The 15,017-nt window shown below is 42.3% G+C and overlaps 1 protein-coding gene across 3 annotated transcripts; it reads right to left on the bottom strand.

Annotated features, from left to right (window-relative positions):
- Nucleotides 1-3,658: 3,658 nt before the first annotated feature.
- On the bottom strand, nucleotides 3,659-11,741 carry tmem176 (transmembrane protein 176). Of its 3 annotated transcripts, none has more exons than XM_034224506.1 (7): nucleotides 11,581-11,741; nucleotides 10,329-10,491; nucleotides 8,577-8,687; nucleotides 8,045-8,101; nucleotides 7,667-7,810; nucleotides 4,452-4,568; nucleotides 3,659-3,948 (listed from the first exon to the last, which is right to left on the bottom strand). In XM_034224506.1, the coding sequence occupies exons 2-7, from the start codon at nucleotides 10,452-10,454 to the stop codon at nucleotides 3,889-3,891; spliced, it is 615 nt and encodes a 204-aa protein (XP_034080397.1). In that variant the 5' UTR covers nucleotides 10,455-10,491; nucleotides 11,581-11,741; the 3' UTR covers nucleotides 3,659-3,888. The 3 variants fall into 3 exon arrangements, with proteins under 3 accessions (XP_034080397.1, XP_034080398.1, XP_034080396.1); XM_034224507.1 differs by having other exon boundaries at nucleotides 10,329-10,465; XM_034224505.1 differs by having other exon boundaries at nucleotides 10,329-10,456; nucleotides 11,581-11,739.
- Nucleotides 11,742-15,017: the final 3,276 nt, after the last annotated feature.

The following is a 15,017-nucleotide window of genomic DNA, read 5'->3' as shown; positions in this document are numbered from 1 at the left end:
AAATGTTTTTTTCCCTCCCAGAACTGCCAGCGCAGCGCCTCCACAGATCTGGCGCCCTAGGTGAACATCTAGCCAGTGCTACGGGCCGGCCCTGAGTTCATATCATGGTTCATACATGTATGCAACTCGCAAATATCTTTCTCTCTCTCTCTCATCTCTCCTCTATTTTCTCTTCTCCCTTCTCTCTCTCCCTCTCTCAATGTTGGTACGCAAATGCGCTTTGTTTCAAATGACCCGGTGCTCTTTTTTTGGCGGAGTTGCGCATGCGCACCAGTTATGTGCAGCCCTGCTTATAGAAGACCCTGCGATGCTGCAGAGCCCCTCGCAGCAGACTAATGTTGGCAGCTACAGACCACTTCCGCTAATGTAATGTTATTAACTGTTCCAAATAGAGCAATCTCCCCTTCATGTTCCCTCCTCCTTGGTGTTCCGCATATGCTGAAATCCAAATAAAGTCCTAACTGTAGCTAGGTTTTGAGGGTTAGGTTCTAGTCTGATCCTGTACTGAGATGTTAAACTTTGGTGCAACCTGGTAGATGCGTTTCTCCTGTTGTCTGTCTAGCATACAATACAATTTGCTGTGAACATACAATCATATACAATACAAATTATTACTAAAAACAAAACATACCTCACTGTTTCATTTCATAATTTTTTTTATTTTTTATTACAACAGTGCCAGAGTAAACATGAGTTATGTCAGTAACAAAACAGAAAAAAATTAATAAGTGACCAGAGAAAGTACAAAAGCACATTTCCATTAAGAATGAACAAGGTCAAATTATTTTGAAAGACATGGTATACATGAATTGCATTCCAAATGGTGACTCTTTTTGCAGCGACAACATTTTACAAGTCCTTAAAAGGCGTACAAATGATATCTCTGTAATATTGGGCTATTCAAGGAGAGATAGGACATCTCTCTGGAATCTGAGGTCTGCGGACCAGTTCCTAGTTCTCACAGGGGGCTGTCCCGTTAAGACAGGTCAGGGGGGGGGCAGTAATCTCAGGTCTGCTGCTGCCTGCTTCTTCAGTGCCTTGCAAACTGGAACATGATTATTAAGCCTCTTACACACCAAAGAACACCAAGGAACGTCGGGACGCGTCGCCTCACGTCTCTGCGTATTGGCCATGTTTCGCACTGGAACACACCGCAAAGACTTCAGCCGACGGCCAAGTTGCACGTATGAACTGCGCATGCGTGAGTGGCAATAACTCTCCTTACCAGCAGGCGGCTTTAGTGTGTATTGGTCATTCAAAAGATGCAACAACCGGACGAAAGACTTTGTGATAACCGAGAGGAGAAGAACAGACTGCGTGATATAAACAACAACAAATAGCGTGTGCGTTCCATTTTCACTCTACAACGAGAAGCTCACGGGGCTTTCCCGAACCTGTGTCGAGAGCTGGAGTTAAATGAAATCTCAGATTTGCCTTCTTAATAGTTTGTTTGGGTCCCTCACTTCCATTTCACTTCTCATGCACTGATTTGCTAAGCTGAACAGCCAATCAGAGTGATTTCTTTTTTCAACATGTCGAATCGGCGGCAGAAGGTGTCGGCCGAAAATACACGACGGTGCAGTACACACCAATCTGAGTAGGGCGACACAACGCTCATCAGCGGCCCGACATCTATCAACATCTATCGACGCCGAAAATCAGCTTGGTGTGTAAGGAGCTTTAGGCGAGCAGTCTGGGCATTGACAGCTGTAACTAAAGATATTCCTGTTCACATGTGAACTGTGCTTTTAAAAGGCATGTTCTAACAGCACACTTCTTTCTGTAAAACCCCATACTTTTTCACAAACTCACACACAATGTAAAATGCAGAATGTAACTCAATGGGTCACAACTTTATTTATATACTGTATATGTACATAATTGTGTATGAAATAAACACAAATATATCAAAGATCAACACTTTGTAAATAGTGTACAAAAAACTAAAGCAGTGCAAGTGAAAATACACACCATCTGTTCCAGAAGACTGCAACACCATGAACACCAACACCATGAACACCGAGAACATCAACACCATGAACACCAACACCATGAACACCAACACCATGAACACCAACACCATGAACACCGAGAACACCATGAACACCGAGAACACCATGAACACCGAGAACACCATGAACACAGAGAACACCATGAACACAGAGAACACCAACACCATGAACACAGAGAACACAGAGAACACCATGAACACAGAGAACACCAACACCATGAACACAGAGAACACCAACACCATGAACACAGAGAACACCATGAACACCAACACCATGAACACAGAGAACACCAACACCATGAACACAGAGAACACCATGAACACCAACACCATGAACACAGAGAACACCATGAACACAGAGAACACCATGAACACAGAGAACACCGTGAACACCAACACTGTGAACACCAACACCATGAACACAGAGAACACCATGAACACTGAGAACACCATGAACACAGAGAACACCATGAACACAGAGAACACCATGAACACTGTGAACACCAACACTGTGAACACAGAGAACACCATGAACACTGTGAACACCAACACTGTGAACACCAACACCATGAACACAGAGAACACCGTGAACACTGAGAAAACCATGAACACTGAGAACACCATGAACACTGTGTACACCGTGAACACCAACACTGTGAACACCGTGAACACCAACACCATGAACACTGTGTACACCGTGAACACCAACACCATGAACACTGCGAAAACCAACACCATGAACACTGTGAACACCGTGAACACTGTGAACACCAACACTGTGAACACCAACACCATGAACACCAACACCATGAACACTGTGAAAACCAACACCATGAACACTGTGAACATCGTGAACACCAACACCATGAACACTGTGAACATCGTGAACACCAACACCATGAACACCAACACCATGAACACTGTGAAAACCAACACCATGAAAACTGTGAACACCGTGAACACCAACACCATGAAAACTGTGAACACCGTGAACACCAACACCATGAACACTGTGAACACTGTGAACACCAACACCATGAACACTGTGAACATCGTGAACAGCTTCAGATTCAGAGAGCCAGTCAGAGCTCAGTGTCTGCATGCAGCATGAGTTAGAGAGGTGAAGATTTCCTCATCGTGACCGCTGCTAGTCCACACATTCAGATAAACTGGTTAATACAGGACATTCAAGTTTTTCAGTGTGAACATTTATTCTTGAAGTTAGCCTAATTATAAATCCACTTACTAGCTACTATAGGTACCTTACATCGTATTATAAGTCCTCTTCAGTAAACACTTAACTACTGAGCTTGCTTGTCAACAAGTCCTAAACAAACTCCATCCGATGATAAATGTTAAACGGACTGCATTTCTATATTGAATGTGGTGACAGCCAAGGTGTGTGTAAAGGAGGAGGAATCAGTTATCTGGTGTATATGACTTTTTTATCTCTGTGTCACAGCAGACAGTCCCCACTTCCTGCACACATGGCTGGACTGTGCATCCTGTTCCAGCCACTCAGGATACATGTCCACAGTTTTTGGCCACAAAAGTGTGATATAATACTTTTACCACAGGAACAAATCAGAATGAGATGTCCCTTCTTTAAGGTTGTTAATGTTAAACAGTTGTTATTTCTTCCCTAATGTTTTCTTTTAATGCAGCCCACTATATTGAAGTATTGAATCATTTGGCTGATGTGTAATGAAATATTCAGCTCTTGACAGACATGCATAACAACACTGACAACTGACACGTCTCCTGCTGAGATATCAGGCAGCTCTGTGGAGAAGTCATACGTACGAGCAGATAGACAAAGGGGAAGCACACACAGGTGATCAGTCATCTCTGGAACAGAAGGGGGGGCCATTGGCTGATCAGTTCAGCTCGGGGGGGATGAGTGCTGTGGGGGTCTCTGGTTCACCAGGGCTGAGGGACTGTAAAAGACAGAAGCAGAATCAGCACCATGCCATCACTTCTCCTCATATCAGAAAGTTGTGACTATAAAAATATATGTTTATGAGAAGAGGGGGAGGTGCTTACGACAAGGTGCTCTCACTGATTTGTATTATTAAGTAACGCTAATATAAGTGAAAACTGTATTTGTTTGCAATGGCTGATGCAAACTGGCTGCCTTTAAATAAGCGGGCCTGTCATTTCATTTCGTGAAAATATTTATATACGGCTGATTTGTATTCTTTCAACACAGCTTTTCAAACTGAGCTAGTCTACTTGCTGTGTGTGACTGTATACCACTTTTACAATATACCATCTTTTAATTGACCTTTGTACATTTAATCGTCACATTTTGTCTTTCGTCCGATTGTACTTCTTGATGACCTTTGACAGAGCTCTGGCTGTGCCTTAGCAATGACACTGTTGTGGTATTATTCTCTTGTATGAAGTATTTGCTCGTGAGGTGAAAGTGTTGCAGCCTTACAGCGTACGGTCCGAAGCCGTGTCTCTGCCTGAAGAGCAGGAAGCAGAGGACGGCAGAGATGGCCGTCTGGGCCAGGGTGAAGACGAGGAGGGACGCCTTCACTCCTCTGCTCAGCCTCTGTTGGAAAGACACACAGCGCTTCATCGACTTGAGTCCCCAGCTCAGACTGTCCTAATGCCAGAACACCTACACCAGGGATCACCAACTACATTTGTCCAAGGGCCAAAATGTATCCAATAGACACTATCGCGGGCCAGCGATTTTTATATAGCCCAGAATTTTGAAGTGGGGGGGTGCTAGTGGAGCACGCTCAGGTACTGTGGACCGCAAGCTTAGCAGACTCTTCACGCTAACGAATGATCACTTTTAGGCAGGGTTGGGAGGGTTACTTTGTAAATGTAATCAGTTACTGATTACATGCTCTGAAAGTAATCAGAATACAGTTACAGTTACGTGTCTTAAAAATGTATTCAGATTACTTTTAGAATAATTTTGGATTACTTTCTTTTTCCATAACAGATGGGTATGTTTTGGTGAACAGGAGAGACTTATTTTACTGTTTTAATGGCTTATCAAGAACTCAAACACAACATCTTGGTGTCATTCTGGACAGCTCTCTCTCACCTGCACCCCACATACAAAACATCACCCGGACTGCATTCTTTGTACTGTCTTAAAACCTTTCCTTAGAATATGTTATGAATTGTAAGGTGTCCTTGGGTGCTTTGAAAGGCGCCCCTAAATAGAATGAATTATCATTATTATTTATTATCTGAAACGATGTAATAACTTTTAAAACTTGTTCCAGTCACTTGCCCCATGCATTCAGCAGCAGCAGGCCATTCACTTTGATTTGATCCCGTTATAAATGTCATCATCTCGACAATAAAGAAATGCTACATAAACGTTATCTTGCACATTTTATCGAACCATCTCCGTTTCTAACTTTCAATATATTTTAAAAGAGATCTCTCTCTCATCTGCGTGCGGGGGCGGGGCCTCACAGACACGCTGCATCTCTCTCTCGCTCACAGACATGCTGCAGCACCGTGCAGTGTGCACACAGTTCTGCCGGTAATGAATATTACATTTTGTGAGGAAACTTTTCCACCAATAATTCCAAAATGTATTCACTTCAGGTTTACGAAAGTAACTGTAATCAAATTACTCGTTTTTTAAATGTAACGCCAGCTGAATACAGTTAGCCTACTTGATTGTTGTATTCTGATTACGTAACGCCATTACACGTATTCCGTTACAACCCAACCCTTCTTCTAGGCTACTGTCCCGCAGCTCCTGCCTCTCTGTTGGACTCTGTCGCAGCGGGGCTACTGCTGTGGTGCGGACCGCATTAACCAGACTCTTCACAACGAAGGATCAATTATTGTTCAAGGCAGGGAAGGTTTCGCAGTACACAGTCTACTGACCCGCAGCTGCTGCCTCTCTGTTGGACTCCGGTACTGCACCTTACTCACGAGACGTTGTAAAAAAAAAAATGGGTGGGAGGCGAACGCATTAACCACTCCACCAACCCCACAGTCACCCCTGTCGTGCGGGCCGGATGTGACCCGCGGGCCGCCAGTTGATGATCACTGACCTACACCATACCACTGGCACTTCCTAATACTTTAACTTTCCACTTCACTTCAACCCCCTGGACAATCATTTATATTTTTCAGTTAATATCCTCAACAATGTTTTCTATATTTGCCATTATTAGGACGTTTTTAACCAAAATGGTGGAGCTCGTTATTGAAGGAGGTGTTGTTTTTCTTCTATGCTTCACACCAACCACACAGCACCTCTACATGGCAGTCATCACGCACTGAGTGTTGGAAAATGTGAGACCTTAATGTTAATTTCATGTTTGTGGATGTATTAAGAATGAATGGACCAAAGCACTGAGTGACTATTGAATGGTGAACTAGGAACAGGCAGGGCTACATTATTAAAGTTCAGAGTATGGATGTCTGCTCTCTCTGGTGGCTGAGTTTCTCTCAAACAGCAGGAAGAGAGGTGGACAGTGAAGATACCTCTGCATGTCCAGCTTGCATTATAGTCTACTTACCATAGAGCATTACAGTTCATTACATTTAAAGCCTTTTATTGTCATTATACAAAAAGTACAACGACATTCAGAGTCCATTGTGGGTCCACAACTGAGACCTTATTCATCTATCAGTTTAAAATGGAGTAGGCAATAGTACAGCGGAGAGCCAAACACTGGAAGCATCCTGACTCACCCAGTTAATTAATCTGGACTGCAATCCAATTAGAGATGTGTTTATTTTCTTAAGGATACAGTGATTGCTTTGCGTGTTCATGCTTATTGATGAAGTTAACTTGTTAACCTAGGTTCAGGAGCAGGGCCAGGCCTAAACCCCGTCTCTAATCACGGCCACCCCTATTTATATCCGGCCAAACTTCCAGCCACTGCCTGTCTCCATTCTCTCAACCCACCTTCCCTCTCCCTTCTACCCATACAATTCCCCTTCCGCCTCACACCGAGCGATACACCCTTACATCCATTCATCCCTCCCATCCCTACATCCATCATCCCTCCCTTCCCTCATCCCTACATCCCACATCCTTTCATCCTTTTGTTGTTTTGTTTCCCATTGTAAAGCGTCCTTGGGTCTCTTGAAAGGCGCTATAAAAAGATATTGAAATTATTATTATCCCTTCATCCCAACATCCTCTGCCTGTCACCGTTTATATTTGAACTATGTATATTTTAATTCTAGGTATCGTCTGGGGCCCGCAATCAGCCCGAGCAGATCATGCCGGAGACGGTACCCCCACTCTGAGTCTCCCTCTGCACGGACCACAGCACGTCCCGCCAGACCAGTACATCTCATCAACCCCTCCATATCAATTAATTGTTACTTCTTGCAATAAACCTACAAACATCACACTGTTGTGGCGTGGTTCCTGCTAGTGAAACGTCACTTTGGTATGATGGCAATCAGTTATTCTGTAAACCCAATGGAAGTTAGTGGGGGCTTTATGACTGTGTATGTCATTTAAAAGAACTTATCAACAGCCAATACTCAATATTAGTCATTATCAGTGAGCAATACTGGGCTTTACCAATGTTAGGGGTGTGTGCTGTATACTGGTGTTGTATAATACCCTGTACATATTATCCAACTTTAAATCTGATTTCACAAAAGTCTTGTAATAATGACAGTGACAAAAATATAAATGATACCCACTGTGGCGTGGTGCTCACTGCAGAAGCCATCCGGATTCCTGACGCAGGGCACTGCAGGATTCTTGCCCATGTCCACAGAGTAGATGATTAAAGCCACCACGGACAGCAACGTGGACACCATGGTCACCACCAAACACACACGCAGCTACACACACAGACGCAACATTATTCATTTTTTTTATTCAGTGTGTCGACAGTACACAGTATATACACACTGTTTAGCTGCATGTAGCAGCTTTTAGACTACTTATTTTGGTGACTTCTTATGGCATATTTTTTGTCTTGTTTTTGTTTGGAGAACAACATTTTGCCTCCATGTATGCCAAATGTGTGTAATCATAACGAATCTTGAATGTGTATGTGTTGCCTTAAGACTCACGATCTTCATGGTGCAGTGTTTGTCCAGGACGATAGTGACCACTCCTGCTGTGATGAACTGAGACAGGAACACGACATGATGTCACAACGTTAACGTCCACAGAAGTCCTACAAGTACTCATATCTTGTAGTTAAGTAAAAGTACAACAGTGTAGTAATACTCTGTTACAGTAAAAGTCCTACATTTAAAATGTTAATCAAGTAATCGTAGAAAAGTATTATCATCAAAACATAGTTAAAGTACCGACAGTAAAAGTAGATTGGTCCATTTCAGAATAATATATATGATATGTTTTATAATTATTGATCATTAAAGTGTTCTCAAAGCTGGTAAAGGTGCAGCTAGTTTGAATGACTATCTGTAAAGTAACTAAAGGTATTCAATAAATGTATGAATGCCGCTGCGCTCAGGTGACTGAAGCCTTTCAGAGGTTCTGCTTCTTCTTTTTTTTTTTAAATGTAAACAATATTGGTAGAAATGCAAAAGAAAACAGATGAAACAGCAAGTATGGCTCTCCGTCCCAGAGACTGACCGTCAGGCCGCTCCACCAGGGGACACCCAGCAGCACCACCTCCGTCACCTCAGTGAAGAGTAGGGGGATGGAGTAGGACACGACCATCAGCCCCAACATCACCTGACTCACCTACACACACACACACACACACACACACACACACACACACACACACACACACACACACACACACACACACACACACACACACACACACACACACACACACACACACACACACACACACACACACACACACACACACACACACAGCAATCTTTAAAGAGAGGCCTCCAGCTGTGTATGAATCTCTTGATCAGAGTGCAGCTGTGTGATCTGTGTGATCTTTTGTTTGTGCATGTAGGGATTTTTTAGCAGTGCTGAGGCCTGTACTACGAAGCCGGATTTTCGCTTAGCGAGGTAACTTCAGGGTTAACTCTGGGTTTCCGGTCCTACGACGCTGGTTCACTTCTTACCGGGGTCGTTCTATTTCGTATAGGCGTAGCCCTCTAAGGGTATCGCTATTGGGTAATCCCCTGCACTCCCGTGCAGCAGTGAAACACTTGTAATCCACATAGGTGGGGCCCACCTCGGACTCACTTCCGGTATAAATAGGAAGGAGGCCCGACAATCTGCTCCCACTTTGCTTCAGCACCCCGGTACTGAAGCACTGTAGACACTAAAGAGCAAAGACTCTTTTAAGAGCCACCTCGAAAAAGAGCCTTAAACATGAGTACACAGTGTTGTGTTAGAGTTTGCTCCTCATGCCAGACGGGGTACATAATGGGTTATGACCATAGGTTATGACCGGCACTCACGATGTGAATCCTGCCTGGGGTCGGAGCATGCGCACACAGCTCTCACCCAGCAGGTGTCATGTGCTCATTGTGCCCGTCTCCCTAAAATGATCTCCTTTTCTTTCTATGTTGAATGGCAAGATATTTGGATTTAGATGTTTTAATTTCAGTCAAATATAATAGACAACAGGCAAAAATGCATCTGATGAGTTGTTGGACTCATTTCCAGTTTATGAAGCATGGGATATTTTTGGCCCCTGAACCTTTATATACTTTTTTTTTTTTTGACAATAAGAGAGCTTAAATCATTTAATTATTTACTTTCTAGTGTTTTTTGTTGTTGCAGCATTTTACCACTGGCTTTCGCAGTTGCTTTCATTTATTTATTCTTTCTTTTTATTTTATTAATTTAGAATTAACAACATTTTAATGATTTTTTAACCACAATTCACATTTTCACCATCCAATTCTCTCCAGATTTGGCAAATTAAGTTTTTGAATTAACATTTTAAAGTTATCCATTATTATTTTTCTCAAGTAACGATTGGTTGCTGAAGTGTAGTGGACGTGTCCTTATCCTGTTACAATCCCTCAAACATCATTCAGATTATCACATGACCACACTGCAACAGGTGAGTGTTCCTGCAGCACGACACTTTAAAGAGTTAAACTGGCCATTTACAGCTTACCTGTGGAGTTACTACTTTTACTTCAGATGGTGCAGTACACATCTTTCATACACATCTACAGATGGCTGCTAAGCACCAAGATATGCCAGTCTGTAAACATAGAGCCGCTGTAAGTAAAACAGAATGTTAACACATTCTGGACCTATGTTTGCAGCAGTGCGAAGAGATGAGACAACGATATTTCTGAACTCCCCTGTTTTTCTCACAATACTTCCCCTTTCCCTCAAATCGTGGTCCTATCTTCAAGTGAACCTACCCAAAGCCTCCTGTGTGTGCTCACTCACCCCCAGACACTTTGGCTCTCCCCTCTGGATGGCAGCGCGCAGAGCCTGCTGTCGCTCCGTCAGCTTGGCAGCGTTCACGTCCTCCAACACCGTCACCGTCAGGTCCCGGCACACCGCTACCGCCATGCCTGCAGCCCCTCAACAGACACATGGAGGAATTTGGCTTTGGAAATAGAACACACATTTCCTATTTTTTGGCTGCATTAACTATAATCATTTAATTTAAAGAAACCATTTTTTTCAAACTTTAACAATTAAAATGTTTTCGACTGTGACTTAAATTTGACCTTGTTGACTGCTGACTGAATTATAACTATTTAGTATAAGAAACAAAAACAAAATGAGATAAAAAGCTCTTTATTAGCCCAATATTGAAAATGTTAATCTAACTTTGGTAAAACTCACAATATGTTTTAACAAAGCTTGACTTAATGTACTATATGTTAGGAAAATATTTGTTTCTTTAGGATTTTGGTGCAGCCCGGAGACCATATTTATTTTTGTCCACAGGCATGTTGAATTCACAGTGAGTTGCTACACAATGTTACTGGTGAAACATCCCAATCAATGCTATTGAAAATCAAACCCAAAGGAACAGCACGTTATACTGGAAACTAACCAGGACAGATAGAGCTGCAGATCTCTTCATATAATCCCTATTAGCATGAGCTACAGTAGGCTATTCCTCATGGGGTACACATATTCACACTCACACACAACAACCACATACAGACATCAACACACACATACAACTATAGGAATCCAAATAACAAAATGTGAAAAAAGTGAAACAAAAATGAGAATCCTTTCGACCATCATTAACCCAAACACGTGATTAACAACTTGTCAAGAATGAATAACACACTTCTACAAAAAACAACAACTAGTTATACACGGCAAACACAAATGCTTGTCTGAAACACGTGAACTTCTTAGTTTGTCTGTCCTGGCATTCAGATAAAGTAAACTTCAAGAAAATAAGGTATGAAAAATTAAAAATAAACTGCCATTGTTTTTGAAGTTGTTCATAGTTATCAGTAAAAGTAATCACAGACAACGTTTTTGGTGTACCCCCCTCCCCGGCGTTGCGCAGTGTTCTGCTGTGAACGCGCACATTGCGCGCACATTACACACACACATAGCGTATTCGCTGTTGAAGCGACGGACCCTCTCCTTTATCAGCAAGTCGTTTAGCCCCCCCCCCCCCCCCCAGCAGCACATGCTGTTCCTACAGACACCAACTCATTCCTACCTGTTCCTCTGGAGAGTGAATATGGAGATGAAGTCAAATCAGTCCAAAACTGTGAGTCCAGGCTCCAGTCGACCACTCCCTGTCTCTGGGTGTGTGTGTGTGTGTGTGTGTGTGTGTGTGTGTGTGTGTGTGTGTGTGTGTGTGTGTGTGTGTGTGTGTGTGTGTGTGTGTGTGTGTGTGTGTGTGTGTGTGTGTGTGTGTGCGTGCGTGTGTGTGTGAGTGAGTGAGTGAGTGAGGATGAAGAGCTCCGCCCAGTCTCCCGTTTCCTGTGAAACTTGTTGTTGTTGTCGGTCCGTCTACATAGGAGCCGTGAGACCGTTATTCTCCGTGCCGTCAGACCGTTATTCTCCGGGCCGTTTCGCAGTGCTCCCAGCTCGCAGACTCCACACACTGAGGTGAGTGACGCTGCTGTTTGGACTGTCTACATGTTGACATGTTTGAAAGGTCATGTTTAGAACAGTGAAACATGTTCTAATGTTACGGCAAGAGGCTAACGAAGTAAACATATTGATACCTCTGAGAGAAATAACCCGGACCGTGCTAAGGCATTCAAAGCGATACAAAATCATTAAAAAGTTAAGATAAAAACAAAAGCACTCACTCTGCACAAAGGCCCATTTCAGAATCATGAAAGTACATATAATTGATTCATATAATTTCATTGTAAAATGGACATGACAGTAAACTTGTACATTTACTCAAGTTCTGTACTTAAATACAATTTTGAGGTATTTGTGTAAGCTACCCTGCAGTATACAAAGTCATTCAAACTAGCTGCACCTTTACCAGCTCTTTAATGCATCAATGATTATTAAACATATCATATATATTATTCTGAAATGGACCAATCTGCACAATCACTACTTTGACTTTTGGTACTTTAACTATATTTTGATGTTAATACTTTCATACTTTTAATTGAGTTTGAGTTGACATTTTGAATGCAGGACTTTTACTTGTAACAAAGTATTCCTACACTCTGGTACTTCTACTTTTACTCAAGTACAAGATCTGAGTACTTCTACTTTTACTCAAGTTTAAGATCTGGTACTTCTACTTTTACTCAAGTTTAAGATCTGGTACTTCTACTTTTACTCAAGTTTAAGATCTGGTACTTCTACTTTTACTCAAGTTTAAAGGTGGGGTAGGTAAGTTTGAGAAACCGGCTCGAGATATACTTTTTGTTATATTCTATGGAATGCTCTTAACATCCCGATAGCAATGAATATCTGAAGTACTTTGACAAAGAATCCATAAAAAAACGTCATCTTCATCTATGGAAGCCGTAGTGCTGTAAGAAACACGACCAATCATGTTAGCCGGCCCGGCTAAAATAACTGGATGGCCTACCTGCCTGTCAGCCTTCCATCTGTGCATAAACTTATCTCGTGCCCTCATTGGTCATGTGCACGTTCGTGTGTGTTGGAGGAGGGGCTCTGTAAGGAAGTGGCAGATTTGTTCTGGCTGTGTATTTTCAAATTCTAGTGCACTCGAGCTGGTTTCTCCAACATTACCTACCCTACCTTTAAGATCTGAGTACTTCTATTTTTACTCAAGCACAAGATCTGAGTACTTCTACTTTTACTACAATATCTGAGTACTTCTCCCACCTCTCACATTCATGTGTTCATCACTTGTTGCAGCTGGTGAAGAAGGAGCTTCTTTTTTAAGTATAGCTTATAAACAACAGGAACTATACAGTGTAAGAAAAAGTTTTTAGAGAGTACTTGTCCATGGACTATACTTTGTGCATGCTGCACCTATTTTAAATATGATTACATATCAACATAAAGCATACAAGAATATGGGTTACTACGGAGCCCCTAAAGGGACATGTAAAAAAAAAAAAAAAAAACAGAGAGAGAGAGAAAAAAAAAAGTCAGGATAACGAGTTAGTATCTCGTGCGCACGAGAACGTTTTTCGTGCGCACGAGATACTAACTCGTTATCCTGACTTTTTTTTTACTAACTCGTGCGCATTTTTTTTTGTTGAGAAAGTTACCGGTGCGCCAAGGAGGAAGTGAAGCGCACAGGAGACAACCATTTCATTGCAGACTGTTATGTTTACGTGGGGAAATGACAGTGCATACATTATTTGAGATATATATCGTACTTAGACGGCTAGTGACGGGCGGCCCACTTTGGTACCGGCCCTTTGGCCAATAAAACGTCCCGATGGCCAGTCTGCCACTATGTGTGTGTGTGTGTGTGTGTGTGTGTGTGTGTGTGTGTGTGTGTGTGTGTGTGTGTGTGTGTGTGTGTGTGTGTGTGTGTGTGTAAAACAGCTGCGGGCAGCAGGTACTCTGAGAGTCACGGACATTAATTCATAGATCAAAGCAGACTGGTTTACAGACTCGCCAGTGTTTTGCCAATCCGGTGCTTAAACCAATAGCTCTACACCCCTGGCCGAAATGTCCATAAAATTAAGTCTGACTTCAAAATATATCTCAAATAATGTATGCACTGTCATTTCCCCACGTAAACATAACAGTCTGCAATGAAATGGGTTGTCTCGTGTTCCACTTCCTCCTTGGTGCACCGGTAACTTTCTACAAAAAAAATAAAGTCAGGAAAACGGATTTGTTTCTCGTGCGAAAGATCGAAAATACATCATAGACGCCTTTTGTAGTCTTATTGCATATTAGAAACGGAGTTGGCGAAACTATAACTGCAATATAATGTTTATGTAGCAATAATACATATGACATATATTTTTTAAATGTCTCCAGTACCGATAAAAAGACAAATAACTTCGGAGCTTAATGGTACCACTGTCTTCAATAATTCCGCCCCGGGGCCCGTTTAATACCGGGGCTCGGTACCCATCCCTAATCACACATGACAAAGAAGGAAACGTAAAGCGGTCGCAAACAACAATGGCGGACACGGACAATTTGCGAATGAGTTCTGCCTTTTGTAAGCTGAATGTATCAATAATTTGTCAATAAATATGGGCGAATAACGTCACTTGTCCGTCTGAAATGATAAATGTAGTAAAAAGCTCAAGGAAAGACACACATTTGAACTATGAGTTGCAGATGGTCAAAATAAAGAGGGCGGGGCAAACCGTATCACGAATTAAACAGGAAGTCTTTAGTGAGTGCAACGATGCCTTAAATTTTTAAGGCATTTTTTTCGAAAAAAGGTTTCTGAGTTTTGGAGGGCTTGAGTATTGTGTGTACAAAGTGTCACTAATGAAACAGGAACTCTGGGATGCCTCCCACAAGTTCTTATGACAAACGGTTTATGTATTATGAGAGGGGGCGGGGTCACAGTGTAAGGGGATAGGCACACTATTGGCTGTGAATGTCCTCAGGCTTGGATTGTCATCAAGTCTGTCAAGTTGGGTGCAGATCAGAAGTAACAGGCACTTCCTGTTTCATGGGGAGGAAGGCCTTTGCGAGATCTCATAAAAACTCTAAAGCTCTGCAATTTAT

This window comes from Gymnodraco acuticeps, unplaced genomic scaffold (genome assembly GCF_902827175.1).
Source record: "Gymnodraco acuticeps unplaced genomic scaffold, fGymAcu1.1, whole genome shotgun sequence".
NCBI lineage: Eukaryota > Metazoa > Chordata > Actinopteri > Perciformes > Bathydraconidae > Gymnodraco > Gymnodraco acuticeps.
This window is presented reverse-complemented; position numbering and strand designations above follow the sequence as displayed.

Coding starts and splice junctions, on each gene's coding strand:
- tmem176 (XM_034224506.1), bottom strand. CDS start 10,454: ATGGCGGTAGCGGTGTGCCGGGACCTGACGGTGACGGTGTTGGAGGAC. Junction 8,688..10,328: donor GAGAGCCAAAGTGTCTGGGG/GTGAGTGAGCAC, acceptor GTGTGTGTGTAG/GTGAGTCAGGTGATGTTGGG. Junction 7,811..8,044: donor AACACTGCACCATGAAGATC/GTGAGTCTTAAG, acceptor CTGTGTGTGTAG/CTGCGTGTGTGTTTGGTGGT.